The sequence below is a fragment of the Palaemon carinicauda genome, chromosome 9, assembly GCF_036898095.1.
Source record: "Palaemon carinicauda isolate YSFRI2023 chromosome 9, ASM3689809v2, whole genome shotgun sequence".
In the NCBI taxonomy this organism is placed as follows: Eukaryota; Metazoa; Arthropoda; class Malacostraca; order Decapoda; family Palaemonidae; genus Palaemon; species Palaemon carinicauda.
This window is the reverse complement of record NC_090733.1, coordinates 71840084-71859864: the sequence shown is the minus strand read 5'-3', so window position 1 is coordinate 71859864 and position 19781 is coordinate 71840084. Positions and strand designations below refer to the sequence as shown.

General features: G+C 41.0%; 1 protein-coding gene across 3 annotated transcripts in view; it reads left to right on the top strand.

The window, feature by feature from the left end:
* The window catches only part of INPP5E (Inositol-3-phosphate synthase), a 405071-nt gene that overhangs the window by 284339 nt on the left and 100951 nt on the right, over positions 1-19781 (top strand). For all 3 annotated transcript variants that reach the window (XM_068380074.1, XM_068380073.1, XM_068380075.1), the window contains one exon: positions 12859-12993. In XM_068380074.1, coding sequence (XP_068236175.1) covers positions 12859-12993 — 135 coding nt within the window. The remainder of the gene's footprint in view (positions 1-12858; positions 12994-19781) is intronic.

Genomic DNA, 19781 nt, shown 5'->3' with positions numbered 1-19781 from the left:
TATATACATATATATATATATATATATATATATATATATATATAAATATATATATATATATATATATATATATATATATATATATATATATATATATATATATGTGTGTGTGTGTGTGTGTATATATACTCACACGTATATACATATATGTTTTGCGATGATACTCTTATGTTAAAAGAAATGAGGATGATTGTTGCCGAAATAATATCATTATTATTAATGTATTATTAATATTGTGTTGGTCATCATTTACGTAGTTGCTTCTTTTTAGCACCCTTTTTATTATATACACAAAGACCACTTTTTTCTTCATGTTGTACCAACCGTGTGTCACACAATTGTACATAATTCCTTTTGTATATAATATGCTTGTATCTTCGCTCTTCCATCGCACTCAAACGAACATGAAAATTCATGTCTGCTGTTTTGCTCTGAACATTGTCTGTCTCTCGAACATGTCATGTCCTGTTGCCTTGAGGTTTTGTATATAAAGAAGAGTGTTCCTTAATATATAACTCAGTCGTTTTCAATCTGCCTTTGAGTTCACAACTCCTCTCTCGGCCCGTCACATTGGTGACCCCGGAAGTCGACTCGCTCCCACTGCCTTCCACCCCCACCTCCCTCGCCCCTCCATCGTTGGTAATATGACGGAGGCGGACTCTACCCCAGCAGTTGGCACTGCGGCCGCTCCATTGAAACTTTCACCGTTCGCTAGCGGAGAAGCGTTCACTTGGTTTCAACGCGCTGAAGTCCACTTTCGTATCAGGGGCGTGACTCGCTCAACCACCAAAGCGGATTATGTTCTCGCGGCGATACCCGAGGACACCTTCCCAGAAATATCCGACTGGCTTTGTGAACAAGGAGACACCCCAATAGCGTATGACGACCTCAACTCATACCTTCTGCAGCAGTACTCGCCGTCGCCAGCCGCCCGTATAGCAACGCCTTTTCAGCTCTCTCAACAACCGTTGGGGGACCAAAGGGCTTCGCTCACCCTCGGGAAAATGACCAGTATCACTCGCCTGCAACCTGCCACAGACGGCTCTCCTCGTGATGTGAACCCACTTCATGACTTTCAAACCTCCATCGACGCCTCCACTCGTCACGAAGAGGACATCTATTCAACTTCAACCAAAGCTGACGTGAATGCCGTGGGACACGCCTATGAATGCCGTAGGACACACGCCTATGAATGCCGTAGGACACACGCCTATGAATGCCGTAGGACACACACGCCTATGAATGCCGTAGGACACACTCGCCTATGAATGCCGTAGGACACGCCTAAGAATGCCGTAGGACACACACGCCTATGAATGCCGTAGGACACACTCGCCTACCCCGTGACGAGCCGGAGCGGCAACAGCCACCCATCATCCACCACTTGCTCGCACCCAAACCAACGACTTCTACAGCCACTCACTGTCGCTAATCGGCACAGTTTTTACTACTACCTCTCCAGATTCAGGGCACCTATTTAACATGTTCAGTATGTCATTTTTAGAGGGGGAGCCATGTACCAACCGTGTGTCACACAATTGTACATAATTCCTTTTGTATATAATATGCTTGTATCTTCGCTCTTCCCTCGCACTCAAACGAACATGAAAATTCATGTCTGCTGTTTTGCTCTGAACATTGTCTGTCTCTCGAACATGTCATGTCCTGTTGCCTTGAGGTTTTGTCTATAAAGAAGAGTGTTCCTTAATATATAACTCAGTCGTTTTCAATCTGCCTTTAAGTTCACAACTCCTCTCTCGGCCCGTCACAATGTCCTCCATTTCGAACAAACATCGACAGGCTAGTATTCTGTTCCCCGATGCAGTTGAACCGCATGGAAATCAACCGCTCGTTTGTTGCTCTTTGACAAGTGGGAATCTGCCGCACGATCTCAAACCTCTCGTGTGAAGCAAGCTTAAAGCTGAAGGTGTAATGATAATAATCTCCTCATAACCTAACATGACCATTTGCCTTTACTGAAGGTTTGAATTCTATGTTTCTTTGTAATCTCCTCATAACCTATCCTGACGTTTTTTCTTTATAATAGGAACTAGTGGTATAGCAAAATCATATGTAACTTTGTCCCTTGAACCTTCATTTTCTAATTTCCAAATTTCTGTTCCAACTGCACTTTTCAGTGCATATGGCATGGGCTTGGGTGCAAACAAATTTAGGATTGCCATTTGGTTTAAACATTAAGACCGCCTTTGCATATTTTCTGTACCTATTTTATCTTCAAAATCTTCCTTGAACTTTAATAATATATTATCCACTGAAAATTCATTTTTGTGTTCATGTGTGGTTATAACTTTCAAAATGCTGTAACCAAACGAGACCAATTAAGGTCTGTCTCTTACCTTAGACTATAATTTATAGCATTTATTTTAGCTTCTGTTCCTTTTACTGTACAGTACTTCTACTTCCTATTACCTTAATGTCCTAGCTATGGTAACTTGAAGACTACTGTATTTGTATTTTCTATGAACAAGTTAGGAATGGTCTTTGCCCTTCTCTCAGACATAATTGATACATCAGCTGCTGTCAACTCACATTTCAATTTGTTTACTATTTATTGTCACTTCTACAACGAGATGTTTATTTGCATCTTTGTTAACAGAATGTATACAATATGCAAAATCAGTTTCTAATGTGCTGATGGTCATGAGCATCTTCTGTATTTCTTTCTTGACCTATACCAGTATCAACTTCAGCATTTATTTTCTTTGTATATTTCAGCTTACGAAATTTACAAACTTTTTTGAAGTGGAGCCCTCTTTTCACAATTATGACATGTCTATCCTCAAGCAGGGCTTCAAGGGGAAAGTGATTGTTTTTACCACACCTGTAACATTGTGGTTTTTCTTGTTTCTGTGTATATGTATGATTCTAATATTTATGATCATTAAGGTTAGGCTAGGTCTTCCCTGTTTTTGTTAAGTACTTTGTCTTCATGTGAACAATGTTTATCTTTAAACCCTTTTTCCTGTACTTTACAGCCTACCACTATAGTAATTATTTTTTCCCACCATTAGCTGTACAATATGGGGTCAATTGTCTGATGTGCCCTCTCCAATGCCTTCTATCAAAGGCATCCTCTTCCACCAAAACTCTTTTTTCCAAATCATCCTTCACCTTAACTTAGTTTGATGGGTGTCTATAGTTTTATTTGTAGATCTCTCTACTACATTACTATTGGATGACTTGCCCCTTTTTAAACAACTAATAGTATAAGCTGTTGAACATACACAAATGAGCATCAATTTTAAATGTATAAACAATTCTTATTCTATTACTGGGTATAATCTATTAGAGTTGTACCGTTGAGATTGTTTATGCAAAATCTGATATTGATGTAATCATTTACATAATTAAAGTCATACACATAGAGATGCAATGATGTTGCACATGATACGTGTAGTTCTATGGTGTTACATAAGCTTTACATATGACTTGTGATCCCCTACAAGTCACACACATACAATTGTAAAGGAAGTTTTTGGGCTCAGGCCATGTCGTCCTGATGGAAGTTCCTTCATTAGTATCTTCTAGGTATATTTGACTACAGTGATATATCCCAGAGAATTTACCAAAGCTATCCAGAATTATCACTCCTGGAGTGAATATCCCTTAGAATTTAAAAAGGGATATCGCGTAATATCAGAGGACGTATTCTTGACACGTCTCATAGCTATCTACACCCCCAATAGCGTTTCCGCTCCGAAGGGGAAAAAGTGGCAAGATTATAGGAGAGTCGTTAAAGAGGCAACGCTCTCGACACTCCTACTGTACTGTAAATAGTGCGCCGAATCGCCACCGCGAGGCGCCACCAAGCCATTCTTTCCATTGTAGCTTCGTTGACCGGTGTTATCCCGTGTTTTCTCTCGCTATTTTGGAGTTATTTTGTCGCTATGATGTCTTCACCAGCCTCATCAGCTTCTGGAAAGTTAAGTAATATCTTTGAATTGTGTAAATGTAAGCTCTTGCCAGTTTTGCTCTTCGATTGAGATCGTAATTAACGTAACAAGAGCTGTCGCCAGCCGGATGGCGTCATGGACGCAGTCCTTGTTCTTGTTCATTTAGTTAGCAAGAACGACTTTCCCGGCATTATTCGCTTTAATAACTTTAGCTATTTAGATATTTAGCTAGGGATTTTTATATGTCATTGTTGTCGTGGATTTGGCTATTTATGATCGAGCCTCACGAGTGCTAGGCTTCCTAGCCTAGGCACCTACACACTTCATGCATGATATAACCTTCCTGGTAAAGTTTTATTGAAGCTCAGGCAATATTTTATACAATTAAGATATTACCGCATATAATTTTCCTCTTCCAAGATAGTATACAAGAGAGTTTCGGTAAACGATTCTCTATGCTTCTAGACTTGATAGCCTAGGGGCTTTAGTATACAGTACTTTCATACATGTCCCATATTGCTCTTGTATTGTCTTTTAAGGGGAGACTGACACCTCCTATACCTTTTAAGTCGATACTATCTCTAACGAGATCTAAGAGCAATTCCCCTTCCCTCTGATCAGCCTAGGCTATCCTCAGTTAACTTTGCTGTGAACTGTGTTCTGGCAAAATTTTCTGGGGTGTTTCGTTTCTTTCTCCTAACCACTGACACGGTTTTTGAGTTGAGAACGGGACATCAGAGTAAAGTCTGTGTTAGGCATCTTACTGTCTTGGTGAAATGACTTCCCAAGTCAGGTTAAGTTGCCGTTCAGGAGGCTAGACCTCCCTAGGCCATACTGGAGGTTCTTGTATATCAATTCCTCCTTCCTCGGTCTAGCAGACAGTCCTGTACTAGTAGATCTTAGACTGAAAGAAATGATTTCTTCCTTGTTTAAGATCTCTGGTACGAGATTCTGTTCTTTGGTAAGTTTGTGTCCTATGGCTGCTTTCTCACTTGACTAACCCAACCTGGGGAAATGATTTCTCCTACTTGAGGTTACTTTATGAGATCAGAATCCTTCAAGTTAGGTAATGCCTTAGGGTATTTCCTTACTTATAGGACTTTTACCCCTTCCCCACTGTCTCTTTTGTGTAGGATGAACCATCACCCTTCCTGGCCGTTGTTCTACATTTGACCCTATGGGTAATCTTAGAATTGGCCTGAGGTTCCCTGTCTCCTGCCAGCTGGGCCGGCTGCCTGCAGGTACCCTCATATCCTTGAGTGTGCTCTCCAGTCCTCCCTTGGATTGCCTTCCATAGCCCATATGGATGGGATATGGTTGAGTGGAAGCCCGAATATAATTCCCCCTTCCACTTGCACCCTCTTTCGGGATGTAGGCTGGCAAGGCTGAGCCTTTGCCGTCCTCCATCCTCTCTTTCTCTCTGCCTTTCCGTATACTGGGCCGGCCGCCGACAGCTAGTAGCTGTCGTCGGCCATGTTGGGTGTCTGTCGGCCGGCAGTTACTCTGCTACCACTTGCCGTGGGTGTCGCTGATCGACAACCCAACGACAATGAACATACTGTGACCGGCTGCCAGCAACTGAGTTGTCGGCCGGCAGTCGGCCACCCAAGTTTACATAATTGCCGCCGGTTGCCGCCGGGTCCTGCTTGATAGAGGGATCCTTCGGCTGCCGGCGGGCAGAGCGGCAACTGCCGACCTGCCGCCCATTTACTTTGAAGACAGTATCTGCTTTCAAATAGCCCAGAATAGGCCGACATATGTCGGCTGGCCCGGCATATGCCGGGCCTGCCGGCATGTGTCAGCAGGCCCGGCACATGTCGGCGGGCCCGGCACGTGCCGGCGAGCCCAGCAATACTGGCGACAGTCAATGTTGTAGCCCAAAAGTTTTCCAACCTACAAGTGGTTCATGGGCAGCCAATTGTGAGACCATCACATTTAGGGAGTGATTCTCCCTACCATTTAATGGTTATAACCCATTAATTTAATCCCCTATATTGAACATGGAAGATTGTGTTAAGAAGACACTTTATATCTAAGGATATTTTCCCCTTTGAATTCATTATGAATCTATGGTTCAAAATTGGAGGAGGTCATAGCAATGGGCTGAACAGGAAACACATGTAGGTGTCTTTCCTACTTTCTGGCTTACTCTATCCAAGCTAATATTAATTAAAATATGTATGCTGAAATCTGAGAATTTCACCGAATACTTATATGCTTTCTTTCTTTACAGTAGGAGCATCCTGAGTGCGGGAACAGCTTTTGCAGGGTCCGTAGTAAGAGCTTCTACGGCCATGGCATGTGCAGGGCCCATGCTCGCTGCGCAGTCACCAAAAAGGCTCTCAAGTACTGGGACCCACAGGTATGTACCGTTTGTGACAAACTGGTGAAAGAGGCTTTTGATGATCAAAAGTCTACTGAGTCTAGGGATGCAGCAAGGGACACGCTGCGAAAATGGGTCAGGGGTTTTCAGAAGAACACCTATGGCCCATACCTTCCTAATGAGAGGATGAGGGATTGTCTCTTCCCTAATGCATCTGCGGATGCAATCATTCCCCAGGCTCAACCTGAGATCCCCTTAGTTCAGATTCCGGTAGAACCTGACATTTCGGACGCTTTACAAAGCATCCAATTAGAGGACAACATGTCTGTTGTCTCGGAGGAGACTGAGAATAATCTCCTAGTGGAAGAACTGGATCAGGAGGATGAGGTACCTCCTGAGACTGAAGTCGAGAAAACCGAAACGATTTCGGTATCATCAGCCGCGGTGACTGAACCGGCGCCTTCGACTTCCTCCACTGCACCCCAGTTGGATTCCATTACTAATACGTTACCTTGGCTGCTGTCCATGGTGCAGGACATTCAGAAGAAATCGTCCGAGAAAGAAGCTTCTTTTTGGACGGAAATTCATCAGCTAGTTGCGTCACGTTTAGCTCCGAAGAAGCTAAATGTCAAGGACCTCCCCGCCTTCTCTGACGTTAACCCATGGAGGTACGCAGAGCATATGCCTATGTCGGCGGGGAAGATCTTCCTCTCAGAGAAACTGGGCACTGTTCCAGTTGAGGAAATCGAGTTTTGGCCTAGAGAAGGGGCCTACCCGGATCGCTATGTCCGTCTGAGGACGGAGCCAGCATCCAAGGAGGAGACAGAGCTGAAGGAGATGATTGTCCTTGAACTATCTAAGGCACAGGCCTTATATACAACCACCTTGAAAGAGAGGGCTTTCACTAGTTCCAAGGTGCTGACCCCAAACGTGCCTTCCCCTTTATGGACAAAGGGTTTAAGGCAGTTGAGGCTGGGAAACCTTGCCCTACACTAGAAGAGTGTAGACCTTTTTCCCTCGCCTTCCCTTCAGACGATAAGGACTGGAAGTATGTCCATAACACCTTCACAGTTGGGAAGCTGGAGGCAGATATCGCTGGATGGCAGTTCAACGAAGACCTCCCGAAGCTGTCAGATTTTCTCCTGCGCAGGGAACAGGAGACTAAGGAACATCTCGCTGCTTCCATGTCTCTGCAGACTGGCCTAGAGACTATGGCAAGCATCCCAGACATCCCAGATATGTACATGGTCTTCGCCAAATCTCATTTGGCAACAGTCACCAAGGACCTGTACAATTTTATTAAAGCTAGAAGGGCTTGTAGAGAGTTCGTGTTCGCTTCTGCTACAGTGAAGCACAAACCAAGGAAGCTGGTAGCCTCCAATATCTGGGGAAAAGACCTCTTCCCAAGTGAAGTGGTCAAAGAGGTCATGGATAAAGCCACTTCGGAGAATAGGAATCTCCTCGCCAAGTGGGGCTTGTCCTCTATAAGGAAATCTTCCGCTGATGAGGGTCCCCAGCCGAAAAACAAGTCAAAACGACCAAGAGTGCCCTCTCGGACAAAACAACAGCAACAGCTTCCCATGACCACGGAGCCCCAGACGGTGGCACAACCAACCACCACCTTTCAACTGGTGCCCCAAACGCTGGCGACCCAGTCACCTGTGTTCACCCCAGTATTTGAAAGGCAATCGACTACCTTTAAGCCGAAGTCTCGAGATTCCTTTTGAGGATCCTCTAGACGCCCCTTCAGAGGCAGGGGCAACAAAGGTGGACGTGGCCAAGGAGGTAAGTCCTGCAACCAGCACTCCAAGTGAGATGCTACCGGTAGGAGGGAGACTTCTCCTCTTCCGGGATCGTTGGACCTTCGATCCCTGGGCCCACAGCCTAATCAAGAAAGGACTAGGGTGGAGTTGGAGCTCAACTCCACCAAACTTCCCTCAATTCTTCCAACACTCAACCCCCGTACTGGAAGAATATGTTCAGGAACTCCTGAACAAAAGAGTTATACGGAAGGCGAAGTCCATAAGATTTCAAGGAAGGCTATTTTGTGTTCCGAAAAAGGATTCGGAAAAGCTCAGAGTCATTCTGGACTTATCACCACTCAACAAGTTCATAGTGAACCACAAGTTCAGAATGTTGACACTTCAGCACATAAGGACCCTTTTGCCCAGGCGGGCATACACAGTCTCCATAGACATGACGGATGCATACTGGCACGTTCCAATCAACCGTCAAGTTTCCCCCTACCTAGGGTTAAAACTACAGAAAAGAAAGTACGTTTTCAGAGCCATGCCCTTCGGCCTAAACATAGCCCCAAGGGTATTCACGAAGCTTGTGAATGCAGTCATTCATCAACTACGCCTGAAAGGAGTCCAGGTAGTAGCCTACCTGGATGACTGGCTGGTGTGGGCAGCATCCGAGGAAGAATGCATGCAAGCCTCCAAGGAGGTGATCCAGTTCCTGGAACACTTAGGATTCAAGATCAACTTGAAAAAGTCTCGGCTTTCTCCAGCTCAAAAGTTCCAGTGGCTGGGTGTCCACTGGGTCTTACAGTCACACTGCCTTTCCATTCCATCAAAGAAGAGGAAAGGGATAGCAGGATCTGTCAAAAGACTTCTTCAATCCGACAGGATATCAAGAAGGCAACAGGAGAGAGTGTTGGGGTCCCTCCAGTTTGCCTCAGTGACAGATCCAGTATTGAGAGCATAATTAAAAGATGCATCAGGAGTTTGCAGAAAATACGCATCAAACGCTCGAAGAGATCTACAAAGACCAATACCAAATCGTCTGCGATCACTACTCAAGCCATGGTCGGAGGCCAAGAACCTAAGAAACAAGGTGCCCTTGAAACCACCTCCACCAGCAGTCACCGTTCATACGGATGCCTCAAAGAAGGGGTGGGGAGGTCACTCTCATTATCGGAAAGTCCAAGGAACCTGGTCTCCCCTCTTCAAGTCCTTCCACATCAATTTTCTGGAAGCCATGGCAGTTTTTCTCTCTCTGAAAAAGCTGAAACTTCGCTGCTCAATCCACATCCGTCTGGTTCTAGACAACGAAGTCGTAATGAGATCCCTAAACCGACAAGGCTCGAGATCGCCTCACATAAATCAAGTGATATTGGCCATCCTCCGTCTGGCGAAGAAGAAGAGATGGCACCTGTCAGCAGCCCACCTTAGAGGGTTCCGCAATGTGACAGCGGACGCTCTATCCAGGATCAACCCGATAGAGTCGGAATGGTCTCTAGACGCAAGATCATTCTCTTTCATATTACGCAAAGTCCCAGGACTGCAGGTAGACCTCTTCGCAACGAGCGACAACAAGAAGCTACCCCGGTATGTAGCCCCGTACGAGGATCCTCTAGCGGAAGCGATAGATGCAATGTCCATAGATTGGAACAGATGGTCCAAGATCTACCTGTTCCCTCCAACCAACCTTCTGTTGAAAGTCCTCGACAAACTGAGATCCATTCAGGGGACGGCAGCAATAGTGGCCCACAAGTGGCCCAACAGCGTTTGGGTCCCCTTGATAACGGAACTACGCCTGAAGCTGATCCCGTTGCCAGAACCAGTTCTGACTCAGCAAGTGCAGAAATTGACTGTCTCCGCTTCATCAAAGAAAACCCAGAACCTTCATCTCATGATTTTCTCGCCCTAGCGGTCAAGAAACGGTTTGGGATTTCTAGAGACAGTATTAACTTCTTAGAAGAATACAAGTCAAAGTCAACAAGAAGACAATACGAGTCTTCCTGGAAGAAATGGGTAGCCTTTGTCAAGGCGAAGAAACCTGAGGAGATTTCTACGGATTTCTGCTTATACTTCTTCATCCATCTTCATGAACAAGGTTTAGCAGCTAATACGATTACTACATGTAAATCCACCCTAGTCAGACCAATACTATACGCCTTCCAGGTAGACTTCTCTAATGAAATCTTCAACAAAATTCCTAAAGCCTGCGCTAAACTTTGGCCTGCAGCCCCTCCAAAGCCCATTTCAGGGTCTTTGGATAAGGTTCTTCACTTAGCATCAACCCTGAACAATGAAGATTGCTTGCTGAAAGACTTGACTCAAAAGGTGATATTCTTATTTGCACTAGCCTCAGGAGCCAGAGTTAGCGAAATAGTGGCCCTCTCGAGGGATGATGGCCACATTCAGTTCACAGACAGCGGAAAACTGAATCTCTTTCCGAGCCCGACATTTATCGCCAAGAACGAGCTGCCCACTAAGATATGGGGTCCCTGGAGAATCTGCCCTCTGAAGGAATAAGCATCCCTCTGCCCAGTGGAATGCCTAAAGGTCTATCTTCGTAGAACTTCAGACTTTAAGGGAGGTCAGCTTTTCAGGGGAGAGACGTCTGGTTCAATGTTATCCTTGAAACAGATAAGGGCGAAAATCACCTATTTTATATGCAGAGCGGATCCAGACAGTACACCCGCAGGTCATGATCCGAGAAAAGTTGCTTTGTCTGAATTTCTTTCAGACAATGTCGTTTGAAACCCTGCGTGCTTACACTGGTTGGAAGTCATCCAGAGTTTTCTTCAAACACTACGCGAAGCAATTACAGGAAATAAAATTTCATGTGGTAGCGGCAGGCAGTGTTATAAAACCTGCCGCTTGATTACTGCGAAGAACAGTGCACTAATTGGGACTTTTAGTGAAGGGTGTACATGATAGACTTTTAAGGTATATCATGTTGAGTATTGTGTTTGGGAAGACACTATAAACTTTTCTATCTATACAGTTGACATCAAGCATAATAATCTGACACAAGTGCCAGGCATTTTTATATGCACAGTGTTCCTAGTAATAACAGTATACATAGTGAAATATTATATATCCCTTTGAGTGGCTAATGTTTCCTTTTCAGGTGAAACTTATTTATTTTCTGTTATTACTGTTTATGCTTTTATGCAGAATTGTTCAGCGTAAGATGTAATTGATTACAACCATGATTTCTATTTTTGTAATACTGTAAACAATAGAAGGAATCTTTGAGTCTCTTTCGCCTCAAACATTCAAATTAAGTATAAATCAGAGCATCCTCGATTCTCTTAATTTTTAAGAGTTTCTACTTCTCCAAGCAAACAGGTAAGAACTGATTGTACTAACTGTTTATCTTACTGATTTAAGGTTTCCTACATGTATATAAACCTGTCTGTCTCTACATCCAGACTCGTGAGGTATCAGTAACTTATACAGAACTATACCATTTATGTACAAACTATGCTTTACGTATATTATGACACTAATATACATACTGTTTGCTAGATTGTTCCTTGAACTCACAATCCTCGGGGTGTTTTCCTAGAGTCTACCTAGACTCTTCACTGTAGGGGGCAGGAAGAACTGACATATTTTATGATCAGTTAATTGGTGTATAATGGTAACATCAAGTGTCTCTGGTCCAGAAGACCAAATAGGAAATATTTATCTCGAGATAACGGCACTATTGAAAATCCACAGATACATTAATGGTCTGGTAAACTCCCATCAGGACGACATGGCCTGAGCCCAAAAAACGGAAATCTATTTTTGGGTGAGGTAGCCATGTTGTCCTGATGGACCCACCCTCTTTTTGACAAAAGGATAATGAATCCCTCCCTATGGTACTGTATCTGCAACACCTACAAAGCTACAAAGAATGGCTTGGTGGCGCCTCGCGGTGGCGATTCGGCGCGCTATTTACAGTACAGTAGGAGTTAAGAGAGCGTTGCCCCTTTAACGACTCTCCTATATTCTTGTCACTTTTTTCCCTTCGAAGCGGAAACGCTATTGGGGGTGTAGATAGCTATGAGACGTGTCAAGAATACGTCCTCTGATATTACGCGATATCCCTTTTTAAATTTCAAGGGATATTCGCTCTAGGAGTTAGAATTCTGGATACCTTTGGTAAATTCTCTGGGATATATCACTGTAGTCAAATATACCTAGGAAGCTACTAATGAAGGAACTTCCATCAGGACGGCATGGCTACCTCACCCAAAAATAGATTTTTTGCTTCGCTCAAAATCCGTTTTATAATTTTGAAAAATCTTTTACAGCATTCAGGTCAATTGTAAGGAACATGCAAGACCTCAAGTGTTTCTTTGACAATTTTAGAAGAGAGGCAGTTTCTGAAAACCAGATACCAATACAATACTCAAAACATGTCAGAATAAAATAAATGAAAAATTTCCATATCCAAAAATGTGGAAATACTCAGTTTACTATTAATTTTTTCAAACAGAAAACTGTTAGGATACTATTATACAAGCTCGTCTAGAAAAGAATTTATTTTTAAAGATGGCATATTCTTTAAGGATACCAGATCGTGAATCTTAATATCTGAGTACGTAGTTATTAACATTATTTTACTTTAAATGATTAGTTTTAAGGTCAAGGGTTATGCAAGTTTTTTAGACCAAGAATTTCATTTGCCTTAAAGTTGAGGTACATTTGGGTGTATTATTCATAAGATAACCTGAAATGTACAAAGGTGTGGATAACTATATTTTCCTTCAGAAAATGTTTTGATATGAGTGTGGTGTTGAATGCACTGCATTTTTTTGCTGGTAAAGAAGCTGAAATACTTGGAATTAGGAACAAAATTCTAGAATCATTTTTCTTTATGTATTGTATTTTTCAGGAACGAGGATGTTATTCATTAATTCCCATTTAACTGCACATGAGGAGAAGCAGGCATTGCGTGTCCAGAATTTTCGGAACATTTGCCATTCTCTCGAGCTTCCACGACATTTGCCTCAAAAGCATAAACATAAAGGTTTGTCCTAAATACTTATTCTATTTATGACCATTAAAAAAATTTTGCCCTGAGCTTTAAGAAGTATGTACTGTACAGGACAGGTAGTTGTTGACTTATGACATATGCATCTTATGACTGTTTGACTTTACGACAATTTTTTCAGGGTGATAACATCACAAGTCTATCGGGATTAGTATGTTAATAGGACAAATATTTCCTTAGAAATAATCTATTTTCTTGTATATAAGTAAACTGATTTATCTTGGTAAATTAGAATTTTCTTTTATTGATTATATACTGTATCCATTTTCAGTAATAGTACATAAAGAAAAGTTTTAATATCTGCCAAGTTCATATCGTATGTCTGGTGACGTCATATTACCGGCGGAAAGCGGCTGGCCAGTGCAGGGATTTCCTTCCAATAAGCTATGTGTGTGTCTGTGTGTGTGTTCATATGATAAATAATAATAAGGTCTATAAACGAACTGTATGGAAACTGTGATACCCTATAACAGATTGGTGCGGATGTAATATTCATTATGAAGAGATTTTACGGTAGCGTGACCTTGAGATCAGCTGATGCCTACCGAAAGTAAATCTAAAGTAATTGTTGATTATTGAAATGCTCAAGAAATGAAAAAATAGAATATAAACATCCTTTAATAAACCAAAATTAAACAAAATAATATCTAATGAAATATGAAGGCCTAATAATGAACTAAAAATTAAAGTGCCTGGTCGAGGATTGAAGCTGATAGATGAGAGTGATCATAATTGGGAGGTGAATCAATTGTTTGCAGAGATGATACTGTGTTGGTTGTAGACTCAGAGGAGAAGTTGGGTCGATTAGTGACAGATTTTGGAAGGGTGTGTGAGAGAAGGAAGTTGAGAGTTAATGTGGGTAAGAGTAAGGTTATGGAGTGCTCAAGAAGGGATGGTAGTGCTAGATTGAATGTCATGTTGAATGGAGAGTTACATGAGTAAGTAGATCAGCTCAAGTACTTGGGGTGTGTTGTTGCTGCAAGTGGTGGAATGGAAGCAGATGTACATCAGAGAGAGAATGAAAGATGTAAATTGCTGAGGGTAATAAAGGGAGTAGTAAAAAATATAGGGTTAGGAATGAATGTGAAGAGATTTCTGTATGAGAAAGCGATTGTACAGTATGCAGCAAAACTAGTGATACTTTTTAATTTTTGCATCGGACGAGCATTGTTTTTAAGTTGCCACATAGTATTAAAACTTATATTTAACTTTGTAAACATGTAAATATATAAGACAACATTGATCCATTGCTATGTAAAATTTTATCATTGGCATATATTAGATCATTAACTAAATCGTGTTAGAATAATGTTTCAGAACAAAAATTAGATACGTTACTGTAGCATGAATCCCTCTATAACCGTGATTCCTTGAGACTATTTGTGGAACTGTCTGTCTAGATAGAGGGAGAGTGGGAAAGAGGGCATTAAGAGGGAAAATCATTCAAGGGGGCCAGCCGGCATGCTAATGTATGGGGGTATAGAAAAAAAAAAAACACCAAATCCTGAAAAAAAATTCACAGAGCTTTGTATGGCAATGGAGAATGCGTGTACGAAATATTTTGTCGAAATTCCTCTTACTTTCATAGTTACAGAGTAATTGGTAAAATTAACTCAATAAACCACATTGTTTCCTACAAGATAATGCAGTATTTCTTCTGTTATTGTAAATTTTTATCATTATTACATTTTGATATTGTGAGCAATGGCATCTGTATAGATTCTGTGAGTCATAAGACGATGTATTACGTAGTATTTACACCCTTCGGCCCTCAGTCGTAGCACAAACATCATATAGAGTACACGTTTGAGTTTGACCTCTGATATTTACTCGTTTTTTTGTCCTTTTCTTGATTTCAGTAAGAATTTCATCATGCCTAAGAGGAAAAGACAATTTTAACATCTCGCTAACATAAGGAAAAAGAAAATTTGCTCAAATAAGAGTTCAGAAGTGAGTTAGTGTAGGAGAGATAGGATGAAGGAGCGACCGTCTTGCCTAAGAAGCAAGATATTGAGCAAAGGGATCTTCATTTATGATTAAATTATGAGAAATAACTTTGTTTTGGTTTATTAATATCCAAAAAGGAATATAAAATTCATAATAATCATGATTTATTAATATTATCTTTGTAAAAATACAAAGAAAAACTTTGAATGCCTGTATCTCAAAACTATACTTATTGACCTTCAAGTTCCATCTTCTCTCTTAATTTTAAAGATAAAGCATTGAAATTTGGAATATAACTTAGGAAGACATTATAAAACAACCAATTAGTTTTTTTTTTTATTTTGCAATTTTTGTTTCATTTTTTTTTCTTTTTTTTCCTTGAAATATAAGGTTTATTTTTTTTTACCTTAATGAAGAAATTTATATCCAGCAAAAAATTGACTTTTAGATAAAAACTTTATTTTATTTTATGTGAGGTCTATATCACATCTATATAGGGTATTAATCTCAGGTCTTAATATTAAGTATCAAGGAAGGAGATAGAATTTAAAAAACAGTAATTTTAGAGATAAATTGCCCTTGCGTTGCAAAATCGAAGGTAAGAGGCAAAATTTCTATGAAGCTTGGAGGTGTCCCAAGTCACCTTATTAAGTGGTATGAATGTCACAGTCCTATCCTTTAAAAAACGGCATTAGCCGGCCGGCCCACTTAAGTTTAGCCCTATACTCTAATGGTAACAATTTATGCATTTAGGAGATGAATTCAAAGTTATTTAATTCTGCTTATATCATTTTGTGTATAAAGCAAAATTTATTATAAGCCATAGCTTAGGTTATAGTCAATGCTACCTGTATAGGCCTAGCCTCTCAAGGGGTTTTTCCGGGGAGAGGAAATAATGATAATTAGATAACTAAATAAGCGAGGTGGTAAGATATCCTTACTATTAAAACTATAATCAATTCTACCTCTATTATTTACTTTTAATTTATGAATGGAAATCTATAATCAGGTCAGACATATTCACCCCAAGCTTTCGGGCTGCCCTAGTGCAAGAAGCCATGTCTTGCTCTAGTCAAGGCGTTCTTAAATGAACGAACAAACCCAAAGCTATAATGTATAGAATCTACAATAACAACATATCTCGAATAATAATGATGATAATAGTAATAATAATATGGTTTTGGAGGGTTGGCTTTATAACATACTAGGGCATGGCTATATGTCAAGTAGCGGCAATATATATTCGCATGAAAGGGTGTCTATTTGGCCATAATCGGGATACCATAAGAAAAGATCAATTTCTCCAGTACCGAAGAAGATCCAGGGTTGGGAGACTCGTCTGCTTTGCAGCGCCCTTCGACTGAGCCTCGGATTCAAGCCACAGTCATCATGATGCTCTCATTCCATTCCTCCATTCCATCATCATCTTTTATATATAGCCTTACCACTTGTACATCCTTATCCCACTTACAGGCTGCTAGAAATTTGGCAAGAGCCCGTGGTCACCTTCTAGGGAGGCCAATTTTGATCCATCAATCCATCCTGGCCATAAAGTACGATTTGTGAAATTTTGCAGTCTAAGTGTAGTACACATCATACTTTTTTCTTTTATAGGCCTATAGGCTTAATAAGAAATATATATTCAGAAGTATGAAGTTGAACTTGCAGATAACAGTAATGCGAGGAGAGGCAAACTGAGCCATTTAAAACTTCACAAGTTGGGTCTAAATTGAAAGTAAATCTCATAAGACAAAACTTCCTAAAGGCATTATTAACCAAATAATAGATAATGATTAAGCTTAATAACACAATTGTTAAAAGTTAAGTAAATGGTAGACCACTATAATTGAATAAAACAGATACGTATAATCCTTTGAAATACATAGCCATATGTGAAAAATAAAACCTGCACGATACAGTAAAACCATTAGAATAAACAATTTCATCTTTTAAAAGACATTTTTTTGGTATAATATGCTTAGGCCACTTGTATATATATATATATATATATATATATATATATATATATATATATATATATATATATATACATACATACATACATACATACATATATATATATATATATATATATATATATATATATATATATACATACATATATATATATTTATGTATACAGTGAACCCTCGTTTATCGCGGTAGATAGGTTCCAGACCCGGCCGCGATAGGTGAAAATCCGCGAAGTAGTGACGTCATATTTACCTATTTATTTAACATGTATATTCGGACTTTTAAAACCTTCCCTTGTACGTAGTACTGTTAACAAACCACCCTTTAATGTACAGAACACTTAATGCATGTACTACAGCACCCATACACTAAAACAGGCACAAATATTAAAGGCGATTTTATATCATGCGTTTCCTAAACACCTAAAAAGCACGATAAAAAATGGCAACCAATGTTTTGTTTACGTTCATCTCTGATCATAATGAAGAAACAAACTCATTTAGTGTACACATATATGTATAGGTTAGTTTTTGCATCGATTATATTGATTATACAGTATGTTGATTTTTTTATTACCAATGTTTTACTTAATTTTTCTTAGGACTTCCAAATAAAATGTTTTTCTTTATGACGCCGCCTGAAACGACGGCGTCATAAAGTACTGTATGCTCAGTAAACAACCACGCTCAGAACAAAGAAGGCATTTAACGCGCATGATGAAAGTTATAAATAATGATATTTACAGTAAAAGCATTTACAAAATATGTTATTAGTACAAATATAATTTACCGTATCTATATAAAATCATACAGTACATACTATACGTAGCAAAGCAGGAAAACAATTTATGAGAGAGAGAGAGAGAGAGAGAGAGAGAGAGAGAGAGAGATTGTTTTACGTACGTATATGTAAATTTTAAACAAAAAAAATATGATAGGTTACAACATGTAGACTTTTAAAACCTTCCCTTTAACTTAATGCATACAGTACTAAACTATAAAACAGGCACAAATATTAAAGTAAAAAATAAAGATTGTTACTGTACTCACCACGAAAGAAGTTGAAGAAAAACTTGAATGATGATGGCGATGAATTTGCTGCACAGTAGAAATGATGATGATGAAGCTGATGATGTGTTCTACTGTGCAGCCAGGTAGTATTTTACGTCTCTTCAGACGGAGGTGTCTTTTCCTGGGACACCTCTTCAACTTCTTCAATTTCTTCCGAAGGCGTAGTAGCAGGAGGAACTGGCTCTTTTTTGCGAGGCTGGAAGAACATTGTGATCGGAAGTTGTTGCCGCTGCTTCTTTTTTCGATCTAAGAGCATCTTGTAGGGAGTCATGATGTCATCAACCTTGTTGCAGAATTGCATCGACCGAACCATATCCTCTTCCCACTCTTGCAACATTTCTTTCAACTCCTTCGCATGGTTGCAGGCCTTGGCAAGCCGTTCTAATGTTAAGCCCGTTTCTTCGACATTTTCTTGGGTCTCTTCCTGGGTTTCACTCTCTTCTTCGCTTGCCGATTTCGTCAGGTCTTCGAGGTCTGCGTCAGTTAGGGGCTGGGAATGGCAGTCCAACAACTCGTCGACGTCTTCAGTCGTCATGTCGCCAAACCCGTCACCTCCAATTATGGCAGCCAACTGCACAGATTTGCGTATTGCAGAGTGTTGGATTTCAGCAGGTGTAAATCCCTCGTCGTCGTAAACAATCTGGGGCCACAACTTTTTCCAGCTCGCATTCACGGTTGCAGGTTTCATCTCTTGCAGTGCCTTCTGAATATTCTTCAGGCACGTGGCTATGGTGTACTGCCGCCAGTACGCCTTCAAGTTAAAATCTTCATCCTCATCATCTTGGGCAGCATCCACACACGCAACGAGGTCCGCCAAGGTATTCTTCGTGCAGAGGGCCTTGAACGCCCTGATAACCCCCTGGTCCATCGGTTGAATTAATGACGTGGTGTTGGGTGGCAGGAACTCAACCTGAATGCCCTCATGCGACAGGTCAGTTGCGTGTCCACCAGCGTTATCCATAAGGAGAAGGATCTTGAATGGCAAGCCCTTCTCTAAGAGATATTTGCTGACTTGCGGGATAAAACACTGATGGAACCAGTTGGAGGTCAGCATCTTCGTAATCCATGCTTTATGATTATGCATCCAGTACACGGGAAGGAGATTCTTATTTTTATTTTTCAAAAGCGCGAGGATTTTTCGACTTATAAATAAGCCCCGGCTTTAGCAAAAATCCAGCAGCATTGCCACACATCACGAGGGTAACGCGATCCTTGAATGCTTTAAAGCCAGAGGCTTTGGCTTCCTCTTTGAACAGGAAAGTTCGCGACGGCATTCTCTTCCAAAACAAGCCGGTCTCATCCATATTAAACACTTGTTCCGGCCTGTATCCACCTTCGGCGATAATATTCTTGAATGTCTGGTTCACGTAAGTTTCAGCAGCGGCAGTGTCAGCCGAAGCAGCCTCGCCATGCAGGGAAACGCTTTTCAGGGCGAAGCGTTTCTGAAACTTCGCGAACCATCCTTTGCTGGCGGAAAAACGTTGTTTCTGAGGCTGGAAATCAGTGGATGTCCCTGGTTGAGGATCATCTGCATCATCATCTTCTTCAGCATGGTTGCCGTTGTCGTCTTGAGGTTCCTTTGCAGCAAAATTCTCATACAAGCTCAAAGCCTTTGTTCGGATGGTGTTCGTTTCCAAGGCTATGTTCTTCTTACGGCAGTCGGCAATCCACACAGCTAAAGCACCTTCCATGCGTACGATCGTTTTATTACGCGTTGTAACGACTCGCTTCGCTGATCTGCTAAAGGTGATTGCAGCCGTCTTTCTAATGTTC